This window comes from Quercus suber, unplaced genomic scaffold (assembly GCF_002906115.3).
Source record: "Quercus suber isolate HL8 unplaced genomic scaffold, Cork oak 2.0 scaffold_133, whole genome shotgun sequence".
Taxonomy (NCBI): domain Eukaryota; kingdom Viridiplantae; phylum Streptophyta; class Magnoliopsida; order Fagales; family Fagaceae; genus Quercus; species Quercus suber.
Window position 1 is genome coordinate 338,001 of NW_027069596.1, and position 26,104 is coordinate 364,104.

The 26,104-nt window shown below is 34.4% G+C and overlaps 1 protein-coding gene and 1 long non-coding RNA gene across 2 annotated transcripts; one reads left to right on the top strand and one right to left on the bottom strand.

Annotated features, from left to right (window-relative positions):
* Positions 1-5,656: 5,656 nt before the first annotated feature.
* On the bottom strand, positions 5,657-9,337 carry LOC136068782 (uncharacterized). Its single transcript, XR_010630102.1, has 3 exons — positions 9,173-9,337; positions 6,634-6,673; positions 5,657-6,158 (listed from the first exon to the last, which is right to left on the bottom strand). It is a non-coding gene; the product is annotated as an uncharacterized LOC136068782 (long non-coding RNA).
* Positions 9,338-17,057: 7,720 nt separating this feature from the next.
* On the top strand, positions 17,058-23,816 carry LOC112024829 (kinesin-like protein KIN-14Q). Its single transcript, XM_024057479.2, has 17 exons — positions 17,058-17,364; positions 17,460-17,528; positions 18,307-18,899; positions 19,007-19,175; positions 19,283-19,350; positions 19,440-19,650; positions 19,727-19,803; positions 19,913-20,012; positions 20,112-20,210; positions 20,290-20,466; positions 20,561-20,846; positions 21,283-21,444; positions 21,546-21,761; positions 21,980-22,017; positions 22,175-22,338; positions 22,454-22,579; positions 22,692-23,816. The coding sequence occupies exons 1-17, from the start codon at positions 17,259-17,261 to the stop codon at positions 23,541-23,543; spliced, it is 3,513 nt and encodes a 1,170-aa protein (XP_023913247.1). The 5' UTR covers positions 17,058-17,258; the 3' UTR covers positions 23,544-23,816.
* Positions 23,817-26,104: the final 2,288 nt, after the last annotated feature.

Below are 26,104 nucleotides of genomic sequence, written 5' to 3' on the forward strand. Positions count from 1 at the left end.
TATTAATTAACATTAAATTATATGATTTTTTCTAGATTAATTTTTTAACCATTTTATTAAAGATTAAGGAGATGCATGATAATGGATGATTTTATTCAATGAAAGATCATTTTCACGCATAACTTTGATGGGAGATACTAAATTCTTTATTAAAATATTTTGTACATCTTTATAGCAAAATAAATAATTTTATATATTCATTTGAGTTTAGAAATATTATATATTTTTTAATTTGATAATTTTATATATATATATATATATATAATATATTTATAAAATAACGGCTAACATATGAATATATAATCCGGCCCCTCCATGTGAAAATTCTTGTCTACGCCCCTAAGCATACGTTTTCAAACTTTAGTTGCGTGTGTTTAGTGTCCGCTGTTTATAACTTTAGTCTACAACTACAAAAGTTAGGTCCTTTTGTAATTGTACTTTGGTTATGTAATGTATTATAAACCCGGTTTAAAATACTAATGAATTTAGTGGGTCTAAAACTTATAGAAAGTCTAGTACGTGGTATTTTTTTTCTTCCATACAAATTGATGAAAGATTGAGATGAAAGCAATGAACAAGAATCTGAAGGTAAAAGACTTCTCGGTTATGAAAAGAGAACTAAGAGAGTTCGTGAAACAAAAAGAGAAAAAAGAAACAGATAAGTAAGAGAAAATTTGATGAAAAAGAGAGAATTAATATCCGATTCATTGAATTAATTTATTTATATACAAGAGCTAGGCATAACTGCTCATCTTTGTTACCAATTTTCATAACATATTATTAACTGCCCTAACAACCAGAACTAACTTAACAGCTTCCATAACAGAAACGCAAGTGCTACAATTTGTTTTGCTATTCTTTGTACAACGATAGGTCGTTTATTAAGGACTTTAACACAGATAGTGTCAGAGCCAGATTTTACTTTAGAAGACAAGATTAAAATAAAAGTAAGACAAAAATAATTCCAAAAAAATTAATATAAAAAAAATAATTAACGAAATTAAGCAAGACTTGGTCAACATAGAAAATATACTGTAACGTAAGCTATATATATACAAAAATGATTATCTTAAATCAAAGAGGAAATACAAAAAAAATATATATATATATATATATATTTTTTGTATTTCCTGTTTGATTTAAGATAATCATTTTTGTCGGATTGTACAATTTTTGTATTTTCAAATCATTTTTAAAATATCAATGTTGATTCCTTCTATTGTAGTTGTAGGGGGTGTTCAGTCCAACAATAAATCACCTACAACTACACATTCCCGAGCATGTACAACTACTCATTTCTTTATAAACAAAAGGAAGACCATTTGGAAAAAGGGAGCATGTACAACTCTCTCTCTCTCAGGCCAAATTTAAAGCCGCGTCTATAAAACGTGGCTTTAGGCAAGCTAGAGCCGCATTTTATAAAGGCGGCCATATCTTTTCCCCAAAAAACACGGCTGCAGCTGAAGAGAACGTGGCTTTTGACGTGTTCTATGGCCCCGCATTTAAAACGTAGCTTTTGTTTTTTCTTTAAGCCGCGTTTTTTCAAACGCGGCCTAAGCCCCCCACGTTTTGTAGAGCTCTCTTTGCTCATCCGGCTTCCTTTGTTCGTACAACTCTCTTTCACAATTTGAACTTATTCTTTCATGTTGTTCACTTACTTGGCCATCAAAGCCTCCACAATCAACCCCAAGGTTGGTCATGGAGAGTTGAGTTTCTTTTTATTGGTATTTCAAGTTCATAGGTCCACGGTCACAACTCAATCCAAGGAGGAACTTAGCGTCATCCAATGTGATGCCAATCCTTATGTGTGCAAGACTTAGATGGTGTCTAACTTCATCCGAGCTTTCCTTCAATTAATAAATTTATTATAGGAAGATCAATTCCAATTTGGACCCACTACAATAGATCTTTTTTTAAAAATAATAATAATAATAATTTTTTTTTAAAAAAAAAAACCTTAGAGTATATAGCATTGTAGAATTCATAAAAACAACAATATATAAAATTTGGCACATTTAGTTGAGATGTTTGGATAATATTCCATTTTATAACTATAAGGCTACGTATATGGTACAAATAATAATTTTTTTTTCCTTGAATATTGTAGGAGAGTTCAAAATATTATCAATAAAAAAAAAAAAAAAAAAAGGTATGATGTTATTATTTTGCACACAAACATACATACATATATACATTAAATAGAATTTAAATAAAAGGTGGGAACAGGGTTAGAACAAGGTGCCCCCACAAAACCCTAAAATCCTAGCTCGGCCATTGAACATACTGTAGTGCAACTTGTGGCTTTTAGAAGATTGTAACCCACGGCAACTGGTAGCTTGCAAAAAAGACACCTAGCTCATCATATAATGGGATCAAGCCTGTTGTAGCTCGTCTCATAACTTGTTTAATTACACATCCCCCTCTTAAACGAAGATGGAAGAAATAAGCCCTAAGTTTGGATTGATGATCAAGAAAGCAAGGAAAAGGAAGTGCCTTGGTGAAGATATTAGGAAGCTAATCAGAGATTGAGATTAAACGAACTTGAAAATATTTCATAAGTACCCTTTCGAGAACAAATATTTCCTAAGTGCTCTTTGTAATTAACATGTATTAAATATAATCATTTAATCATTTCTTGATATTTTATTTCTCTTTTACCTCAAAAAAAAAAAAAAAAAAAAGAGTAGATATTTAATCATAATCATTTTTTTAATTAATTTGAGAAAAAAGAAAGACAAGACATAAAATTGATTTGGATAACATTTTTGCCACATGTTTAATGGTTCCAAGACCATAGCAATCAAAGAAAAAACCGTTCCAAGACTTTGAATTTTCCAAGTATTTGGAAATTCCAAACATCAATAACGAAAGTCTTGGTGAAAGGTAAGTAGGATTAAAGTCTTCTAATGATGTCACAGTTGAAAGACTTTGGCATATTAATGGCTTAAAAAGAGTGGTGATAGTATTTTCTCGGTAGATATAGTACCTTAGATACTCCTTTTAAAATTAACTAGCCTCATCACATGCGCTTCGCGCGTGCTATGAGGCTTTTTATTTATTTATTTATTTTATTAGTGGTCCTATTTTGTAGAAAAAAAAAAACTGTGGTTTTTTATTTTATATATATATATATATATAATTTTTATTTTGAAAATCTAGTTTATAAGTGAATAAATCAATTTGAAAATTAATAGGAGAGTGGTCTTATTTTTTAGGCAATGTTTTAGTGGGAGTTAGAGTTGCATTTTTACCGGATTGTCCTTTAGTTTTGTCTCCACTTAAATATAGGGGTGTAGGGGAATTTTTGAACTAAAAAATAAAGAATCCAAACAGGGGAAGCCCCTTAAATAATAGTATAGAAACACCTGTCCACTTACTTAACAGTGAAACTGCCGTTTGCTTCACCGTTTATTTCTTTTCCTTCTTTTATTTTTCCCCTATTTCAGACTAAACCATTTTGACTCTTGAACTCCCGCCAAACACTCTTTGCCCCTACCGTTCTCTCTCTCCCTCTCTGTTCTTTTCTTTCTCTCTTTCTTTCCTTCTCTCTCACTCAGATTAGATGAAATAAACGAATCCAGCTCTCTGAATTCTCTATGTCGATCTGTTTCACAAATTGGTTGGCTGACATTATGAAAATTCGTTGGTATGTATTGGCTGAATCTCATTATAGGTTTTTAATTCTAGTTGCTGGGTTGGTGTTATTTGAGATTTGGTAGGGTTTTTCTTTGTTGATTATGATCAAGGTATCAATTTTTGTTATTGGGTCTATGTTATTATTGCTTTGGTTTGTTTTTATTTGGGTTTTCAATTATAGTTGCTGAGTTTGAGTTATTTTGAGGTTTGGAAGAGTTTTCCTTTGGCTATTTCTAATGAAGGTTTCAATTTTGGTTAATCGGTTCGTCTTAGTATTGCTTTGGTTAATTTTAATTTGGGGTTTCAATTATAGTTTCTGGGTTTGTGTTATTTTGAGGTTTGAAAGAGTTTTCCAATGGCTGAGTTCACCTTGATGAAGCTGAATTCTAATTTTTTTTTTTTTTCAATGTCTGATGTTTGTCTTTGGTGTCTGATTGATAGTTCAAATCAGAAATTTGAAATTGAAAAGGCAAAAGATTCTTAGAACAGCAATCATATACTAATCTTAGAGAATTAAATTTAAATATCTTGATTTGCATATTTTGGAAGTTGCTAGATTGATATTAGCAATACCTGGAGATGTTTTAATGGCTAGTGAATTTTTTTGGCTTATTGATGTGATTAATAAATCATGAGTTTTTTTTTTTTTTGGGTAGACCATTGTGTTCTGTAGCATGGGCAAGGACTTTAGCATGCAAGAAGTTTAGTGTGGCTTTGATTGAATCAATAATTTTCTGGCATGGGCAAGGAGTTTAGTGTGCTAGACCACTGTGTTCTGTAGCATGGACAAGGAGTTTTCTTGGCAAACCACTGTGTTCTGTAGCATGTGATCAATAATTTGTTTACTAATTGCTACAAGTGACATTACTTTGTTTTGTTGTCGTTTATCAGTTTATTTATTGATGTGTGTTTTGAGTACTTTTATTGTTATAACTTATCAAGTGTAACTTCTTTAATATTGAATACTTTTTCTGGTCCAAATTCACTACTGGCCTTTTGATTATTTGAACTGTTTTTGCCTTACTTTATTTATTACAATCATCTCAAACTTGAACTGTTTTTGCACATACTTCAAGCACTACCGTATTTTTCTTGATACAAAATGTCAAGTCCTGCTGCTGCATGCAGTGGGGTACTGCTATTTTTTCCCTCTACACTGGTTACTCTGTATTGGGTACTGTTGAATTTCTGCACTCTGCACTAGTTATTGCTAGATTTCCGCACTGGATAGTTGCTACCTGCAGCGTGTGGGCTGCTGTTTTCTTGATGCAATTGCATCAATTGCACTCATTGAATAGGCTTGCTTGTGTATCTGATGGTGAAAGTGGTAATAAATACATGTGTACCTAATAGTACAGATTGCATCATTCATTTCTTTTGAGCTGAATATTGCCAATTGTTGTATGTGTACAATTTTTTTGTGTAGATTATTTAATTAGTGTACTTGAAAATCTTAGGGTCTTCTTGGTTTTGGATGAGGACTGTACTTATTGGATCATAAATGAATGTAGCCAATTGCTTTAATAGTTATATGCTTTGCCTTCAAGATCATATCTCCACTTCATGCAAGACCCACTTGGAAAAATAATACCTACTTTGGTATTTTGGATGTCAGAAACTTGAAAGAAAGCATTGATTTTTTCATTCATCAAGTAAAATTTGCACCGATATATTTCTCAACTTAACAACATGTCCAACCAATACTAAACTAACAATACCATTTCACATCACAGAAAATTATTCTCATATACACAAATATGCACTTCCACACAAATGTACTACACATATATACACATAGCTCTTAGTTCCCACTATTTTCTTTAAGTGCAGGCAAATGAAGGATGGTGAACTCTTTTTATAAAAGATGAGGCAACCTGTGGTGAACATAGAGCCAAAACTCACAATAAATTCAAATGAAATGGCATAAATGCCCCACTTATAACTCAAAAAAAAAAAAAAAACAAAACAAAAAAACAAAACAAACAAACAAACAAACAAACTTAGTTTTGATAAGAAAATGAAGTATACAATGTTTTATTAAATTGTGAACTCACATTACAAATATCACATGGCATATTGCAAAAGAGAGTACACTAAAGTAAAAATAGAATTCACTATTTAAATACAATGCTTATTGTGCAATTTTTAAATAACTTGCAATTGTACAAAATAATTTGAATATATTCAACATCTTAAGTCCTACTGCCTATTCAATCTAACACGTCTTTCTGCTGTTTGAAATGGTTGAGCTGCAAATCACTTTATGTCTCCAGGTTGTATAAATCTTTTGTCCCAACAATGCATATATTTTTGGATATTATAATTGTTTCTTTCAGTTCTCCTACTGGGCTTAGCACTAATGCATCTTGATACTAAGATATTCTTTCCAATCAATGAGGAGATATAACAGAATCAGTCCGACATGCAAAGGCAACCTAGTCTGGTGACCATCAAAACCACCGTCCAGAAAACAAGTTGCCACACCTAAATCAGCATCAATTGTCATTGTCACAATATGCCACCTGCAAAGCATTTATAGAACACCAGTGAAAGTGAGTTCTAGTAAATGAAGTAGTACAGACAATTAATAACAGCACAATGAAACAATGACATAGACACATGATGGGAAATGAGTGAGTACAAAATAAATTCTATGAAAGAGATTAGAAAAGCACATGCACTACAATCTTGCTGAATTGTGACACTGATACTCCACTCCTTTGCAACAGTTGTTTAGTAGACTACTATGAAGAATAAATGCTAAAAAGGAACTACCAACCATTCTCATTTTCTAGAAACTTATTCAAACGAAGCCATGTGTATATATTATATATGAAGCCCAATTGTTAAGTTGAAGCAAAATATCATTTTTTTAGGATCTGTAGCACAAGTTTAAAATAGAACAGAGCATATGCATTTTTAGGTCATTATTACTTCCCAAGTAAAATACCTAACCAATCTGTGTAGATTAAAAAAAATGATAATTTAATTCATTACCAGAACTACTTGAACCAGTGCTTCACAAATCACAAGCTAGCTGAAATCAGAACAAGAGGAAAGTTAACACTGCCCATATTTAAAATATAAATGAAAAGAAAAGAATATGCAATTTATACTGGCTTTAAGGTTGTATGGGACCAATTTACTAAGTACTAACACTACACCTGAACATCTACATGCTGTCGAAGTTGATTTCTAACAAAAGCAACTGCATTTGAGTTGAAAAGCAATATCAAAAATGTTAAGCAACTGCAAACTAGCCAAGAAAGACTACAATTTAAAGGACTATCAAATTCATTATCGACAAGAAAGACTACAATTCAAAAATATAATATTTTAAGTCTTGAAGACATCAATGGGATTGAGCCATCTGTGACCACTTTCCTTAGAGATCAAAGACAGAATCAAAGCCATGGAAAAGAAATTAGAGATTGCTATGACTTGTAGGTCATAAATATTAATAGAACTTTGACATGTTTGATCTCCCACATTCTCACGAAAATAGGGTATTTAAACAGAGCACAAGGAAACTTATGCCTTTATTTTCAGCACACATATATTTCTATAATCATCAAGGAAACATTCTTCTCATTAAAATGGTGTTCAAGTAACCTAATTAACTTCCAAAATATGCAAATCAAGATATTTAAATTTAATTCTCTAAGATTAGTATATGATTGTTGATAGGCCACAATCTGAAAAACTAAATATGCAGCGGAAATTAAATAACACGGTGATTTGTTTACAAATGGGAAAAACCCTTACGGCAAAAACCCCACCGGGTGATTTTCAGGTCACCACTCCCGAAACTCCACTATTATCAAATCAAGCGGTTACAAGTAAAGGAATCCCAAGTACCTTACCAACCTACAGTTGAACCCTTACCCCAATACCCAATTAGACTTAATCTGTAGCGACAATTCCCACCTTTGATGCACGGCTCCCAAGTACGTGACTAACTAATGCGCGGATCTCAGTACGCGACTTTAAAAGACCAACTAAGAAGGAGAGGTTGGCTGCAAAGTTCTTCCATTCATCCTATACGATGAAGATCAGGAAGATGCTTGGTCACAAAACCCTTTGGTGCAAATACACAGCAACTTCTTCAGAGAAGATGAACTAGGTCAAGAACTTCGTCTTTTGATCACAATTTGCTTGAACAGAGATTGCTCAATGCTTTTGCAACTTATGTACAATTTGACGGCTCTTAAAACAATCATTTTATATGTTTAGGGTTAGAAGAAAAGAAGGCCTAAAAGCATATTCACGGATCCCAAGAAAATCATATCAGAAATCTGAAATTATAAATCTCGACAGATAGCAGGTGTCGAGGTAGCTATCGAGCAGGTGTCGAGCTTTAATAAATTTGCACTTTAGCTTGCTTTTTCTTGGACAGACTTGATGACTTCAACACTTGACCTTGAAACCTTATTTCTTGAAGTATTAAAAACACCTAGAACTACCCAATTACAAGTAGAGTGCGTTTTGTCAAAGGATTAGCCAATTTACATAAATAAGTAACATATGTTCTTAAATATACGATGAAGATCAGGAAGATGCTTGGTCACAAAACCCTTTGGTGCAAATACACAGCAACTTCTTCAGAGAAGATGAACTAGGTCAAGAACTTCGTCTTTTGATCACAATTTGCTTGAACAGAGATTGCTCAATGCTTTTGCAACTTATGTACAATTTGACGGCTCTTAAAACAATCATTTTATATGTTTAGGGTTAGAAGAAAAGAAGGCCTAAAAGCATATTCACGGATCCCAAGAAAATCATATCAGAAATCTGAAATTATAAATCTCGACAGATAGCAGGTGTCGAGGTAGCTATCGAGCAGGTGTCGAGCTTTAATAAATTTGCACTTTAGCTTGCTTTTTCTTGGACAGACTTGATGACTTCAACACTTGACCTTGAAACCTTATTTCTTGAAGTATTAAAAACACCTAGAACTACCCAATTACAAGTAGAGTGCGTTTTGTCAAAGGATTAGCCAATTTACATAAATAAGTAACATATGTTCTTAACAAGTGAAAGCACATATGTCCTAACAATTGTTGTTCTAAGAATCTTTTGCCTTTCCAATTTCAAATTTCTGATTCGAACTATCAATCAGACACCAAAGACAAACATCAGACATTGAAAAAAAAAATTAGAACTCAGCTTCATCAAGGTGAACTCAGCCATTGGAAAACTCTTTCAAACCTCAAAATAACACAAACCCAAAAACTATAATTGAAACCCCAAATTAAAATTAATTAAAGCAATACTAAGACAAACCCATTAACCAAAATTGAAACTTTCATCAGAAATAGCAAAAGGAAAACTCTTCCAAACCTCAAAATAACTCATACTCAGCAACTATAATTGAAAACCCAGATTAAAACAAACCAAAGCAATAATAACACAGAACCAATAACAAAAATTGATACCTAGATCATAATCAACAAAGAAAAGCTCTACCAAGCCTCAAAATAACACAAACCCAGCAACTAGAATTGAAAACCTATAATGAGATTTAGCCAATACATACCAACAAATTTTCTAGTGCCAGCCAACCAATCTGCGAAAACAGAGCGAGATAGAGAATTCAGAGAGAGCTGGGTTCGTTTATTTCATCCAATTTAAGCGAGAAAGAAGGAAAGAGAGAGAGAAAGAGAAGAAAACAGTTTTGGGGTTTTGGGTTTTCAGTTTTCTCGTGGGAACTCTTTAGTCTGAAACAGGGGAAAAATAAAAGAAGGAAAAAGAAATAAACAGAGAAGCAAACGATTTTAAAAGGGGTACCAAGCAACTATATCTAAGTTTTACCCTTTCTTCAACACAATTTTAAGAGATAAATAACCCGTTTGGTAATATTATTCTAGTAATATTGTTTGTATTTTTTAAAAATACGTGTAAATAAAAAAGTGTGTAAAACGTAATGTTATTTAAAAATCGAAAACATGTGTTTAAACACATATACCAAACGAGGGCAAAGTTATTAATTAAACTTTTCTCAAGTGTTCTCCTGGATGACTCTATGCCTTCCCCCTAGGCCCCTTCCAACAATTAGTTATTGGGTTTTACAAATTGCACCATTTAATTTTGTTTAAAATTCAATTCGGTCTTTTAATTTCACTTTAGTTGTAGTATTAGTGATTTTTTTTTGCATTAAATTATCCAAAAAAAATTTCTACTATTATTTGGGAAAAAAAAAAAAGAATAAACCAAAAACTCAGACGTAGTTGGTGAGGCATCCTGTTGCGCGCCGTGCAGTTATTTGTAATATCCCCCCTTCTTCAATCCATTCGCTTCCGAACTTCTTCTCCAAGTACTTTTCGAAATTACAGATTTTTAAAACTGTTACTACTTTTTATTTTCGATAAATAACCTTTCGAATTTCATGACTATGGGTTCTTATTTTTGTTACAAATACTATGTGATATTCACTGCTTGGCTCTAGTCTAAACCTTATCATTGTGAAATTAGATTTTCGTGATATTTAATAATCTTAAAATATGAATGAACGGATACTGCTATTTGGCTATGTTGGAACACATGTACACGACTGTCCTCTTTGCTTATTGTCTTCTGCTGTGATTCTACCTGTGGGGTCAAAATACAAATAAGGTAAAGGAGCGTCACAGTTTATTTGTAAATTAGGGGGGAAATGGTTTACAAGGGGAGAACTATACTAGAAACCAAGTAAATAGAACTATAATAGTCACAACTGAAACTGAAAAAAGAAAATGAACAAGCTCTTTCTATTCTCTCCAGATGGACTGAGGTGGGATGCAGTAATAACCCCAGAAATTTTATTCAAAGGGGCCAAACTTTATATATATAAAAATTCTTAAGTTAAAAATTGTAAAGGGACTACAACAATGCAGCACATATGCTAGCTCAGTTTGCTAGAAAGGCTGAGATGTCTCAGACCTGGATAGGTTCCGAGCCCCCTTGGCTTCATAATGTACTAATGTTTGATAGAACAAAGTGCTAGTGTTGACTTTGTTTTTCTGCCTTGTTGTATAATTGTACTTCAATCTCAGATATCAATGGAAAGTTTCGAGCTTCATTTCAAAAAAAAAAAAACTAATTAACGAATTTAAAATAAAATGAGAAACATTAAATTCTAAAGATGCAAGATGTAAACCTCATAAAATATACACGAAAAAAATCTTGTATACGTCTAGCATATAAGAATTATGTAAGGCTAAAATATGAGCCCCACAGATACTTTCTCCATATACACGTCATAGAAAAACAAAATAGAAAACTATAACAAGCTCTAGCGAGTCTAGTCTCAACACATAAAATAATAGAAAATTTAAGTTTTCAACACATTAAAATGCAAGTTATACTACAATACAATATACGTTTATTAATTTATACCATTTTAGTCATTTTTCAGTTTGGGTTTCTCATATACTCAAGGAACAAAAGAAACTTGCACTCTCAATCAAAGAGAGAGAGAGGCATGGCAATCCAAAGAGTTGTGGAGCCCAACTATCGAGGACTCCAAGCTTTGAAGACTACGATGACGTAAGGGATTTTTTTTCCCTAATGAGATTAGGGGTTTATTTTTTTAGTAAACAGCAAAGATATATATTAAAAGGCCATTTTGAGATGGGACGACTCTTTAAATCAAAAAATAATCAATAACATCAAAGTATATTGTCTCTTGCATTTGTTTGTTTTCTTTTTTTTTCTTTTCTTTTTTTTTTTTTTTTTTTTAAGATTGTTGATTTGGGAATTCTAGAAGTTGTAAAAATGGATATATTATTATTATTTGAATTTGGAGGGATCATAGGCTCAAGAATGGGCTAGATGTTTTGTTTTGCTATTTGTATTCAATTATATAATTTTAGGGAATCCAAGTTTTTACAGAGAATTAATAAAACTAACAGTATTTTTCTCTCTCTCTCTCTCTCTCTCTCAAAATCCTAAGGGGCAGTAGAATATTTATAGCATATTTATAGATAATGTAGCATTTTATTAGCATCTTTAATGGAAATTTTAAAAACTCAGGGCTGGCACCTCCCTAGCTCCACCAGTGGGTGGATGATTACAGAATGGATGACATTGCACTTTTTCATCTCTCTCTCTCTCTCTCTCTCTCTCTCTCTCTCTCTCAAAAAAAAAAAAAAACCATCCCTTCCTTAAATGGGGAGGGTCCTATTTATACTAGTTCCTCTCAATTATGGGGGGGAGGGGATTGTGTGGTGGAGATTAAGATACTTTTTCTATCAGGGGTCTCATCAACCTTTTAGGGGAATGAGTGGGCTATTGGTGAGGAGCACTCTTCAGGAGGTCATTCAGTAATAAATGCATCCCTTGGTAGGTGGGTAGATTCATTTAAAGTGACTATTTGCAAGATGTAGGTGCTGATTTCCCTAATTTGTCGATTGTACCATCTGTGAGACTTTAGATATCCATTAGTTCTTCCACGGTTTGTTCGTACCCTCGGTCATGAGTCAAGATCATGATATTCCTCGGCCATGTGCCGATCTAGAACGAGGATTAATCCTAGGCTATGCTCTACGGCCCAATGAGAGTTTTGACTTCATCCTTTCCCAACGCTTAGCTAGCCTTTCTCGTAACTATCCTAGGCTGACATTGGCCTCTCTCTTTATTCCATTCCCACGGGCATTGGGATCATGGAATTTTGCAAATAGTCCAACCCCATACACTACCAAAAGAGTTTTTTTTTTTTTTTAACGAAAACACATTATTATTCATTAGTCAGTGTAAAATAGCATAAGGGATCAATTTTACACATCCAACTCTATAGACATCTCGTTATGTACCCATTAATAACCTTTGGTCCCCGACCCCAATGATGGGCTGACATACATCAACCAACGATGATTAAATAGTTTTCAATAGTTTGAAGGTAATCACAACTGAAAAGTACTCAAATCGCTTTAAAATGATGCTGAAAAATGACATTTTCTCACAATTTTGAACATACCTTTTGATCTACAAATAATATTTGCATAAGGTTTGTTTCATTAGAATTAGACATCCTGGGCTTCCATTTGAATATAATTTTTGAATAATTTAGATTTAAAATAAGTGAATTATGACCACTTTAAGTCAGGCCAGCAATGTAGTCAAATTTAGGGTTCTACGCACTCGTGTTTGGAAGCATGCACACATATACTCGACCATGCAAGCGCTTGGTGCATTCTAGAACCTCATAAATTCAATTTTAATGGCCCAAACCTTTATTCTTTGATTGGATTCTGGCCCTATATAAACTCTTAGGAACGTCCAACACCCTCTAAAAGGCCCTGAAAACCCTAGTTTACACATATCAATACTCACCTTATGTCTCTAATCCAAACCCTAGCTAGAGAGAGTTTATTTTTTGCCTTCATGTTTTTTAAAACCCTAGTTCAACTTTCTAAACACCCACACAACACCTAAGCACATTTTTATAGACTCAAAACCTCTTTTTAGCAATCTCTTAAGGAAAAAACTTGTTTTCAAAGTTATTTCTAAATCTTTTCAAAACTAATATTTTTCTTAAGTTGTAATTATCTTGTTCTATTGTTTTCTTTAATTCTCTTGTTTTATCAATATAATCTCAGTATTGTAGGCACTGAGGGGTTAGTTAAATAACCTCAACTTGTGATCCTAAGCAAGGTGAGTATTCTTTCCATAAACTCCTTCTTTGCTTAATATGATTCACATGAGTTCTTGATATAATTTCTTTAAATTGTTATATTTGATTTGTTTGATATTTTTAATTCTTTTGATATGTATTAATCTGATTTGGGCTGATTATAATCTGTTTTGTAGTTTTTGTTTTATTATTTTAGTTTTACATAAGTTTGACACGATTGTCTGTTTGACATTATTTTGGCTTACTATTTGATTTGTTTCATGGTTATTTGTTTATGTCGATGCTTTGTTTTATTTAGGGTTTCAAACATTCTCATTTGATTTATATGCTAATCTTCTATAATTGTTTCAATTTGATAAAATGTGATTTTATGCAATTTTTGTATTAACGATGCATGTGCAAGGTTTCGACCATGTATAAACATAGTTGAGTATATGTATACACCCCAAACCCATATTAGGGCAAATTTTTTGTTTTTATTTAATGAATTGTTTTGACATGTTGTTTGATTCAGTTTCACTCTGTTTTAGGTTAATTAATTATGTTTAATTGTTTTTCATGTTTGTTTTAGTCATTTTGCCATAATATGTTTTTATTGATATCTTTCCTTGCATGTTTGTTTTGATGTTAGTTTTTCTTTTTAATGTAATCTATTTAATTGTGGTTTTATTTTTTTTTATTTTTTATATGTTATGATGTAATCTTTGACATGTTGTGTGCGTTATTATTAAGTGCATAATGTTTGTTTAGGGTTAGGGTTAGGGATTTTGGCTCTTTTAATAGTTTCTTTATCTAAATATGGTCTATCAAAACATAATGGAGGCCAACCCACAAGCCAGGTGGTCTTAGGTACCTAACACCTTCCTAAGCTGCACCCAAACTTCAAACCTATAATCTGATATGTAAACCTATGTATGTAAGTAAAGGGCCCAAAAGGCCCAATTTGGTTCCTTGACCTAAACCAAGTGGCGACTCCTAAATCTCTGCCTCCCGTCCACTCAGCTGAGGCATACTTTCCATGGGGAACATGAACCACACGTGAGTAGTGCGAGATGGTGTGCTCACAGACTCTAAAATCACTTATATTAGTTAAGCTAAAATTGTGAAAGTTTGGATTGTTGCTACTTGCTATAGTATAAGGCTACTGTAGCTATGTAAATTAATAAAGAAATAATAAAAAATAAGACAGAGAATTATATTTGATTTGGGAGAATAATAAAAAAAATTAATAAAGAAATAATATTCTAATGAAATATAGTGTAAAATAGATAATTTGTTGTATAGTGTTTTGAAAAGTTATTGTATAAAATAGAGAAAGTATGTTCTTATGCTACAGAAATTTTTCACAAGCTGATGCGAATGCTCTAGTCCCTAAAGTTTACCTAATGAGTGTTATTGGTCCATAAAGTTTCAAATGAGCACTATTGATCCATGAAGTTTAAAAAATGAGCTTGTTAGTCTCTTCGCTAACTTCCATTTGTTTTCTTGCCTATTGCAAATTTTTTATTTTATTAAATACACGTAAGCATCAACTCACAATCTAAATTATCAAACTATTTTTACAAATTAGATTTATTCCAATCCCTAAAAAACCCAAATCCGAACTAGAACCTCCATACTAGCCTCCACAATAATACAAACTATGAAGCCACAACCGCCATAGACTTCATCGCAAAATCTGAACCTCATTGTCGGATTCCACAACTCTGGACAAAAGCCACATCAGCCCCATGATGATCCTCTACAAGCAACATAAAAATTTAGATCTATATAAAATAATGGATTGGCTTCAAAAGCCATGAAATTCTCCTTAGCTTCATTGTTACCAAAGAATGGATCTACTTCATCATTTAGACCCATAGCATTAATAATAAATGAAAAATAGTTTTTAAAGTTGTAGAATAGTTTGTAATTGTAGCATTACTTAAATAAAAAATAAGAAGTGTTACGTCAACAACATTTTTACGATACTTTCACAACAAGTCTTAGGTGGTAAGTTGTTACTAGTTTTAATTTGAAACCACCACTAGAATTACTTTTTTGCCAACTAATAACAATTTTCCACTTAGAATTTGTTGTAAAAATATCATAAACATAACATTTCCATATATATAAATAAATAAATAAAAGCCTCATTACTTAAAAATTGACATATCATTATTTCATTAAATACTTGGACAAGAAAACTAACGGAAGTTAACAGAGGAACAAATAATGTTCATTTTTTAAGTTTAGAGACCAACTAGCCTCATCACATGCGCGAAGCGTATGCTATGAGGCTTTTTTTTTTTTTTTTTTTTGGTTTAGTGCCATAATAAAAATTATAAAATTAAAAAAAATTAAAAAGTATGCAGAATGACTGACTTTTCGAACAAAGTTTCCCTTATCAAATGACCAAGAACATTACAAAAATTTATCAAAAATAAAACTTTTACACTTTGCATTTCTTTTCTTTTCTTTTCTTTTTTTCTTTTTTGACAAACGAAGATATCTAGACCTCTTCAAGTATCTAATTATTCTCTCAAGTGTATGCAGTCTTCTCATCCCACACATACCAAATTACTATAGGAAAGAATTTTATAGGAGTGGTCCAAAAATGTTGGCGAGAGAAATATCATAACACCTTTAGAACCACTAAGATAACCCCTTGGGGCTTACACTCTACATTTCTAACAAAGGAGACCTGGGTGTTTTTGTATTCACACGAGTACCACTTGATATGGCTGAACCTTTTGCTATTGAAGAGGTGTGTTGGATGCATTGGCTTGGTGAAAGTCTCTCAACAGTCGTACCTCCTCTAATAATTGAGAAAGTTGGTTTTGATTGCCATCGTAGATGAAAAGGTTGAGGGTGTTCCATATGTAACAGTGTGAAAGCTTTTGGAGCATATTTTTGGTTAGAGAAAAAAAGTCCTCTACCATTTTCTAGGCAATGAACAAATTACAAACTAACTAACAGAATTGTACATAATAAATTTGCAAACAAAAATTAATGAAAAGACCTTTAAATGAATTATGGAATGTAGCACCTAGTTTAACGAATCACCCAAAATTCCAATAACCCTTGCTTTTCTCTCACGTTTTTGGAGACCGATTTCATTATCATTTTGTTGAATCCAAAAAAGTAGAGATAGAGAGAAAAAAGCCTACCCAATTGATCTTATATTAAGGTTGAAATCCAAAAAAAAAATCAATGATTAATGTAAAGAAAATCACTAAAAAAATGAAACTACATAGTTTTAAAGTCATTAACGAAACATTTCTGGCAGAGGCTAACAGGGAGACTGAATCAAATAAAATTGAAACTAAGAGGACTAAATTTAACAAAGTAAAGTTAGGAGACATGATTGAATTTTAAATAAAGTTAGAAAGTGCAATTTGTAATTTAGTCTTTTTTTTCCTCTTTCAATAATTCAATAGTTGGGGTGGACAGGTTTAAACCTTAAAGATGTTCATTCTTGGTTGAAATCATTAGATTGTGTCAAATTGTCAATTGAACTATGAGACTTTTGGTCTATTCTAAGATCAATCATGTCATCATGTGCAGTAGAGTGGGATTGTGGCACATGGGTCATATATAGTGCCTCGTGAGTCATGAAACAAAAATTTCCTGCTTGTATTAAAGCTTGGGCTAATGAATTCGGTGACCATTTTTCAAGTCCAATGTCCCTCTCCATGGCCAAAAAGTTGTTTCAGCCCAAAAAGGAAAACGACTCCTATTTTCCTTTTTGGGCCCCATTAACATTATGCACTTTCAAATTTCAAAATGGCAACGGTCATCTATTCCAAATAACTCAGATTCATCCTCAAAACGAAATCAACGGCATCCCAAAAGCAAGTAACCAATACTTTCCCTTTTTACTCTCCCTCTGTAGAGATTCAAAAGCATTTGAGTTTCTTTCATTCTCTCTCTTGTATTTTTCTTTCTTTCATTTTTCAAAAACCCAACTCAACTCTTTTTATCGCTCTCATTCAAAAAACAGTCATAAATACATTTTTAAGTTTTAACAACAATGGAGGAGGATGGTAATCAATGGCATGACCCACTTCTTCTTACCGACGTTTCTTGGCAAAACCAAAGCTCCAGTTCTCACTCTCACTCACCCTCTCACTCTCACTGTAAGTTCTTTCAATTTCACTTTTCTCTCTCCTCGCAAATCTTTTCATGCACATTCTCTCACTTCTTAATCTCCCTCTCTTTCATTTCTTTACAGACAATTCGCCTCCTTTGCCCAGCTATCATATGCAAACTTCTACCATGGCTGATCAAGATCCATATGAGGGTAATGTGGCTAAGATCTCTGTACTTATTTAACTCATTTTTCTTTGCTTTCTCTGCAAAACCGTGCTTTAGAATTTTGTAATGGGTCAATTTCAAAATTAAAGCTTGGATGTTATAAGTAGGCTAAAAAATCCGAAGACCCATTTGACAATTTTGTGGCTAAGATCTTTGTACCTGTTCTTCTACCCATTTTTCTTTGCATTCTTTACAAAATCGTACTTCAGATTTCAGAATTGTGTAAAATGCTAATCACGATAGTGGGTCAATTTCAAAATTAGAGCTTGGTGGCTAATTAGTAGGGTAAAATTCCTATGACCCAGTTGATAATTATGTGGCTAAGATCTTTTTACCTATTCTTCTACTCATTCTTCTTTGCTTTCTTTACAAAACCAAGCTTTAGAATTGTCTAAAATGCTAATCATGAATTCATGATAATGGGTCTATTTCAAAATTAAAGCTTGGATGCTATTAGTAGGGGAAAATTGCAATGACCCAGTTGACAATTAGTGGCTAAGATCCTTTGTACCTATTCTTCTACTCATTTGTCTTTGCTTTCTTTACAAAACCATACTTTAGAATTGTGTAAAATGCAAATCATCGTAAAGGGTATGTTTATTTTTGGGCAAATTTTTAAGCCTGGATGCTATTAGTATGGGAAAATTCCAATGACAAATATGTGATTGATCGTTTAAATTAATGGGGTCTTTTTCACTTTAGGGTGTGTGTTTTCAAATCTACATTAGGGTCATGGTTTTTTAAATTTGTAGAACTTTTTTCAGGTCGGTCCATATTGGGATTTTCCCTTACATCTCCGGATTTGGTTATTTGTGCCGGCTCACCAGATATTCCTGGAAACAGCTATGGAGATTCTCCTCAGTTTTTGGAGAATAAATGCCATCAGAACATAGGGAATTCTATAGAGTTATCTTTAGAGAACGGCATCAATGGGTCTGAAATTGTAGATATCCCTAAGACCCCAGCTGTAAAGTTCTCTACAACATTGTGCCAAACATTTAAAGAAGAATTGTCACCTGGGGCCTCCTTTGAGCTACATCCACAGCCCTTAATGGAGGACGGCTCGACAAAAGATCAACTTCCAGTATTAAGCATTAATGTGGGGTCTAAAGATAAGGCTGTGACTTTAGGTGATGTGAACTTTTCGGAGGACAATGATTTTGAGGGCGGTGATATAGTAAGGACAGACTGTAGAGGTCTGCCGCTGTACCAGTCTGCGCGCTCTGGGAACCTTTCATACCATTTTCGATCATTGGAGTCTGGCAATTATGTTGTTGATCTTCACTTTGCAGAGATTGTGTTCATAAATGGCCCTCCCGGGATGAGACTGTTTGATGTCTATGTACAAGAGAAGAAGGTTAGAAGCCATTGAAAATGAGACACCAATAGGTTTCTTTTCAGAAGAAATGATGAATTACTAAGAATAGTTTCTTTATCTGACACTGTTGATTGATTGTTATGTAGGTTGTTTCCTGCCTGGATATATATGCTCGTGTAGGTGGGAATGAACCTCTAGTTGTCTCTGGCCTTCATACTTTTGTTGATGATGATAAGGGTCTGTCCATTAGATTGGAAGGAGTGATTGGGCGCCCAATTCTCTGCGGCATTTCCATAAAGAAAGATTTTCCTGCCAGTAAGTTGTCTTGTTCTTACGGGTCATCTTGGTTTCAAATTTTGTTCTACAAGTTGAGATTCAGCTAGTCCTTTTCCAAATTCTGACGAGTAAAAGTTTGATGTCAGATTCCAGAGAAGTTGAATTGCCCAAAGTCGTGGCAGAGTCTCAAGTGGCAGAAAGTGAGCCACCCAAAGTAATACCTCTTTCCGAAAATGAGCAGGTTTAGATTAATAAGAATAAAAAGTAGGATGATTTATTTATTTATTAACAATTCCATTGTAGGATAATGGTAACTTCGATGTGAAAGGAGATTATCAAAAAGTCCAACAAGATTTTGAGTGTCAAAAAGAGGAACTAGCAGAGACAAGAAGAATGTTGGAGGAACTTAAGAGGGAGAACCATGCTAAGACGAGGGAATGCCAAGAAGCCTGGAAGTCTTTAAAGGAGCTCCAGAATGAGCTTATGCGCAAGTCAATGCATGTTGGATCTTTGGGTACGGAAATATCTTTCTGTGGCTCTAGGTTGTTCAAATGATTGCAAATGTTGTATTGATATTTGTCTGTTTGCAGCTTTTGCCATTGAGGGGCAAGTGAAAGAGAAGAGCAAATGGTTTTCATTATTGAGAGACTTGACAAGAAAACTTAAGGTACTGAAACCATAATTAGTGCTTCAGACAGGGAAAATGCTACTACAACTATGTTTCTTTGATCATATATAAATAGTATCCTATTGTATTAATAAATATCATTTAACAGATCTTGAAAATGGAACACACCACACTGGTGGAGGAGGCAAGGGAATATAAGAAGTGTCTTGAAGATATGGATAAAATAAGGGCTACCATTCACTCAGCAAGTAATTTAGCATGCTCACATGTTCTAGTTTCCAATAACAAGTCCATGTATGAAATCCTTTTTTTACTTTCACTGTTTTAATTTTTCTTTCTGGCATTAGTTAACCAGCGAGTAGATTTACATGAAGACCTTAAGATTAAATTTATGGAAGGGGCTAAGGAACGAAAAGAACTTTACAACAAGGTTTTGGAGTTGAAAGGTAAACTGTTAAGTTCGATATGCAAACTAGCCAGATTACTGAAGGAGAGTTTACTGACATCAATTGTGCTCACTTGCAGGAAACATAAGGGTCTTTTGCCGGTGTAGACCTCTAAACGCTGAAGAAATTTCAGTAGAAGCTTCAATGGCTATTGATTTTGAATCTGCTAAAGATGGTGAACTCACTGTAAGATCAAATGGGGCCTCTAGAAGGACCTTTAAGTTCGATTCTGTATTTGGCCCTCAAGCAACCCAAGGTAATTACAGATCAATAATTTAAGTGAAAAGGTTGATTATTTGGATTAATTTATAGCACATTTAATGCTGACAATGTATTTCTTGTATGTCTAGCTGATATTTTCCAAGACACGGCTCCATTTGCAACCTCAGTTCTAGATGGGTACAATGTCTGCATATTTGCTTATGGGCAGACTGGAACAGGAAAAACTTTTACAATGGAGGGTACAGAAGATGCTCGGGGAGTAAATTTCAGGACTCTCGAGGAACTGTTTCGAATAATTAGTGAGCGACAGAAGATATGTCGATATGATGTATCTGTAAGCGTCTTAGAAGTCTATAATGAGCAGATACGAGATTTGTTGGTCTCAGGAGCTCAGCCTGGAGTTGCTGCAAAAAGGTAAGCCAGGAGATGGTTAGCCATTTTCCATGTAATTTTTACCTTTTCCACTCAAAGCTGGTGAAGGAATGGCTGTATTTTTCTTTGTAAATTTCTGAAATTTTTATGTATATGGTTGTGCTATCTGCTTGGAATTTAGGAATGCGTTCAGTGTCTTTAAAAGCACCCAAAAAAAAGAAGGAATTTAGAATTTTCACTAGATCTTGAGAAGTTGCTCTTTTCCCTTGTATCACTGGGGCTTAACTTACCTGATTAATTTTATTTTTCCATCAAATTTAAGAGCTTGAATTGGTATTTTTGGAAGTGTAGTGATTCATCAACTTGTAGTATGTTACCTTTACTGCTATAACATTGTTTACCGCTCTAAATGCAGGCAAAGTTTGAGATTTTTAAACTAATACTAGTATTTCTTTTCCCCAAATTGTGGCTATTGTAGGCTTGAGGTAAGGCAAGTGGGTGAAGGAACACATCATGTTCCAGGACTGGTTGAGGCACATGTTAACAACATGACTGAGGTTTGGGAAGTTCTACAGACTGGCAGTAATGCAAGGGCTGTTGGCTCAACCAATGCCAATGAGCACAGCAGCCGATCCCACTGGTCTGTTTATCTTGACCTTAATTGATTCACTCAAATTTATATTTGAACAATTTGTGGTAAGAATTTTGCTGAGGGGATAGACTGGTTGTTCCATAATACAGCATACACTGTGTGATGGTGAAGGGCGAGAATTTATTGAATGGGGAATGCACAAGAAGCAAATTATGGTTGGTGGACCTGGCAGGAAGCGAGCGAGTGACCAAGACAGAAGTGCAAGGTGAACGACTCAAGGAAACCCAAAATATTAATAGATCTCTTTCTGCACTTGGTGATGTTATATCCGCTCTTGCAACAAAAAGTCCTCACATCCCTTTCAGGTTATAAAGATACAGATTAGCATTTGCTTTATTTAATTAACTTTAAATGTCATAAAAGACTAACATACATACTTTTGGTTTTTTTTTTTTTTTTTTTTTTGGTTAGGAATTCCAAGCTCACACACTTACAAGCATTTGCTTTATTTAATTAACTTTAAATGTCATAAAAGACTAACATACATACTTTTGGTTTTTTTTTTTTTTTTTTTTTTGGTTAGGAATTCCAAGCTCACACACTTACTTCAAGATTCTTTAGGTACTTTCTCCAGCTTCCCCAGAGAAGTTTTATTTAAGATTTGATCCTCCTTTATTGTCCTCTATCTCATTGGCAATGATTCAATCATCATTGCCAATCTTTTAGATATATGTAGAAAGGAAAATGGATAGCCTGACAAATGGATTTGTATTGTCAGGTGGAGATTCCAAGACCCTAATGTTTGTACAGATCAGTCCTAACGAAAATGATTTGAGTGAGACCCTCTGCTCACTGAACTTTGCAAGTAGAGTGAGAGGAATAGAATTAGGTCCAGCAAAGAGGCAGATGGACACCAGTGAACTTCTGAAATACAAACAGATGGTATAAGAGTCCTCATATTAGCAACTTCCTTATTTAATCAGATTTATGTCAAGTTATCATGTTTAATGTTGATTATGTTCACCTACTGCATTTCAAACATTAATCAATATTATAGGCTGAGAGAACCAAGCAAGATGTAAAGAGTAAAGATGTTCACATCAAGAAGTTGGAGGAAACAATTCATGGAATGGATTTGAAGATAAAGGAAAGAGATCTTAAAACCAAAAACCTGCAAGACAAGGTATTGTATATGAAATAGTCTTGGAATGTGAAAATACTATATCTTTTTCTAGAAACCAGGGAATTTTAACAGATTTTATTTTTCCTTAGTAATAATTGGTTTCATATTGAAGGTTAAAGAATTGGAATCGCAACTGCTAATTGAGAGAAAGCTAGCTCGTCAACATGTGGATACAAAGATAGCTGAGCAGCAACAAATGAAAAATCAGCAAGAAGAGCAAAATGTTGCACCAATGAGGCTGCCACTTGCAACTCGACCTTTAGGAAGTCACAAGAATCTAAATGAACCAGTGAACAGTGCATTGATCAAAGACCAAGTAAATCTCACCCGACCACTTTCAGAGAACAACAGCTTCAAACCACTGATGCCAATTCAACCAATTGATGGCTTTGTCAAATACATTGATCCAACAGAGAAGGAAAACAATCCTGAGACAGCCGAACAACCCCTACTACCAAAAAGAACTGGAAGAGCCTCTATGTGCCCAATGGCCCGACGTATACCAGCAGCTCCTGCTCCAAGGCGCAACTCTTTAATCCCATTCCCAAGTGTACCAAGCTTCGCCCCACTCCCACCACCATTGCTACTGTCCCCACCACATGAAGCTGAAAAGAATGAAGATACAGACGGGTCTGAAGCGAACTGCATGCATGAACAGACACCTTGTGAAAGTCCTAAAAGAATAAAAGTTGGAAGTAATAAAAAGCTAAGCAGCGTATTGAGACGAAGCCTCCAAAGGAAATATCAGTTGAAGTCACCAATGCAACACATTAGAAGAGGTGGTGTAAATGTTGGGATGGAGAAAGTTAGAGTCTCTATAGGAAGTAGAGGGAGACTGGGAAATAGAGTGCTACTTGGCAATACTACAAGAGCAATACCAAAAGAGTCTCAGCACAAGCAAATTCAAAAGGAAAAGGAGAGGGGTTGGAATGTTGGTGGAACTATAGGGAGAACAGTTATTTAAAAGTGCATGATGTTTTTATTACAAACTGACAATTAGAGGTTGTTTTCTTGAAGCCTGCATCAAGAAAAATAGAGAGTTGTGTGGATTGTTTGGGATGATTCTAATCATCCATTTGAATCCTTGTAGTACTAGTTAACCTTAAATGGATTTATTGTTGTACATATTTTAAGCTTGGCAATGGTCTGTGACACTATAAATTTATTGTTCACAACAAAAAGAAAAAAAAAAAAAGTTACTGAATTTGCTTTATCCATGCAAAAAGGTCCGGTGGTTCATTTGCAATCCTTTAATTGAATTCCTTTTTTCACATGAGATCGCCAAAGCATACAAAGCAATTCTAGGAAGGTTTATTCTGCTTAGGGGTGCTTCTTGATTAGTGTAATGAACAAGATGGTTTGGATGCTGATTTGGTAGACTTTTAAGAGTATTGGACAAAATGGTTAACTAGGTTTTACACAGATAAAAGTTTCTATCAAGTGTTCCTATAACCTAGATTAGACAGGACACGAGCATGATGCGACATCATTTAGTGCATCCAATGCATGGTAGAACTTGACATAGGTCAAACATTTGCATAATCATCAGTGGAGTTACTGGAATTGTTGGCAGCTAGAGGGGCTGCTCAGTTTGTGGTGGAGTTGGGCTTCTGTCAATCAATTTTTGAAGGTGATTTGGAACTTGTGTTTCAATCTCTCACTTTAGATAGTTCTCCTTGTTCGGCTTTAGGACATATTATTAAAGACATTTAGTGAATTGCAAGTTCATTATGAGCGCATTCCTTCTCTCAAATTCATTAGAGCACTCACAACAGCGGTGCTATATTGCTATATAGCAATATTTTAGCTCCTCAAACACTAAAACCAAGCTGCAGCAGTGGAGCTAAATCTATTTTTTTTAGCTCCATTGCTACAGTGCACATCTATAAATAGATGTGCACTGTTCATGAGAGCTAAAAATGATAATAATTTTTTATTCCCTGCCCCATTAAAATATTACCTCTCTCTCAACTCTGATCATCTCTCAACTCTCACCTTTCTCTCTCTCAACTCTCTCAGCTCTCTCTCAACTTCCTCTCACAGCTGCCGGCCCACCCCCACGCCACCGGCTCACACCACAGATCCGCCGCCAGCTTACACTGCAGACCCCGCCGCCGGCTTACACCGCAGACCTCGTCGTCAATCCACGCCGTAGACCCCGTCCTCCGATCCACACCGTAGACCCCGCCCTCCAATCCACGCCGCAAACCCCGCCTTCCGATCCACCCCGCCCTCCGATCCACGGCGCAGACCTCGTCCTTACTTAGTTGTATTTTTTTTTTCCTACTGTGGGCTGTGGTGTGGTGGTGGTTGTGGTTGTGTGGGTAGATCGGCGTCGGTGGGTGGCCAGGTTCGTCGGCATTAGTGGGCTGTGGCTGGTTTCGTCGGCATCAGTGGGTGGCTCGGGTGGGTTTCGTGGTGGTGGGTGTGGGTGTTGCCGCCGATCAACCTTAGACCCACGCCGTCGATCGGAGTGCTTGCTCGTGGATATTGGGTACCTGACTTGGAGATTTGGGTTTTTTTTTTTTTTTTTGCCTGCTGTGGACTACTGCCGGTGGTGGTGGTGGTGTTGGTGGTGGTTGTGGGTGTGGTTGTGGTTGTGGTTGCGGGTGTGGCTGATGGTAGAGGTGGTTGTGGCTGTGGATGTTTTTTTGGTAGTGGAATATATTTTTTTATTGTAGTGATTATATTATTTTATTGTGATGTTTATATTATTTTATTATGTTGAAAGCTAAAATAGATCCACTGTTGTAGCATGTATGTAGGTAAAATAGATAAAGTAACTTTTGGTGAAGATAAAAAGCTAAATTTTTAACTCTACTGCTGTGGATGCTCAAGCTCATTCCTTCTCTTGTACCAGGAGGCAGAGCAACACTGTAGCTCTTGCCTTAGCCAAGAGAGCTAGAAGATCTACTCCTTTATTAATTTGGATGAAGTTTATTCCACGACACTTCCACCAGACATTTTCATTTTGTAACTGCAGATTTACCTGCTTTTGATTAATAACATCCTTGTCTGGATTCTCGGAGATATTACAATTTTTATTGTATAAGTCTATAAACGCATGTCATCAAAACACAAACAAATAATTAAGATATTTATTTATTATATTTTTTATGAAAATATTTATTTATTATATTATGCTGTTAAAGTGACATCTATCACATTCAAATGAGCTTGCAAATCTTTTTTTTGCACAAATTTTGTACTAATATATATATATATATACCAAACTATTGAGATACACTAGCGTGACAGTTTGCAAACTCACGGACTACACATGTTAGAACAAAGGTACAAACTCTTAAAATTAGGAAGTTCTTGAATAAAATGGACATGTGTTATTAGGAATGATGACCTATATGGTCTAGTCACTAGTTATACCTTTTTTTTTTTTTTTTTTATTTTTATTTAATAAGTCTAAAGATAAAATTTAGGGTACGCATTTGTCCCTATTCTTCACACCATAATTCAATTTGATCGTTAACCTTTCAATTGTGTTAATTTGGTCCCTAACATTGCAGT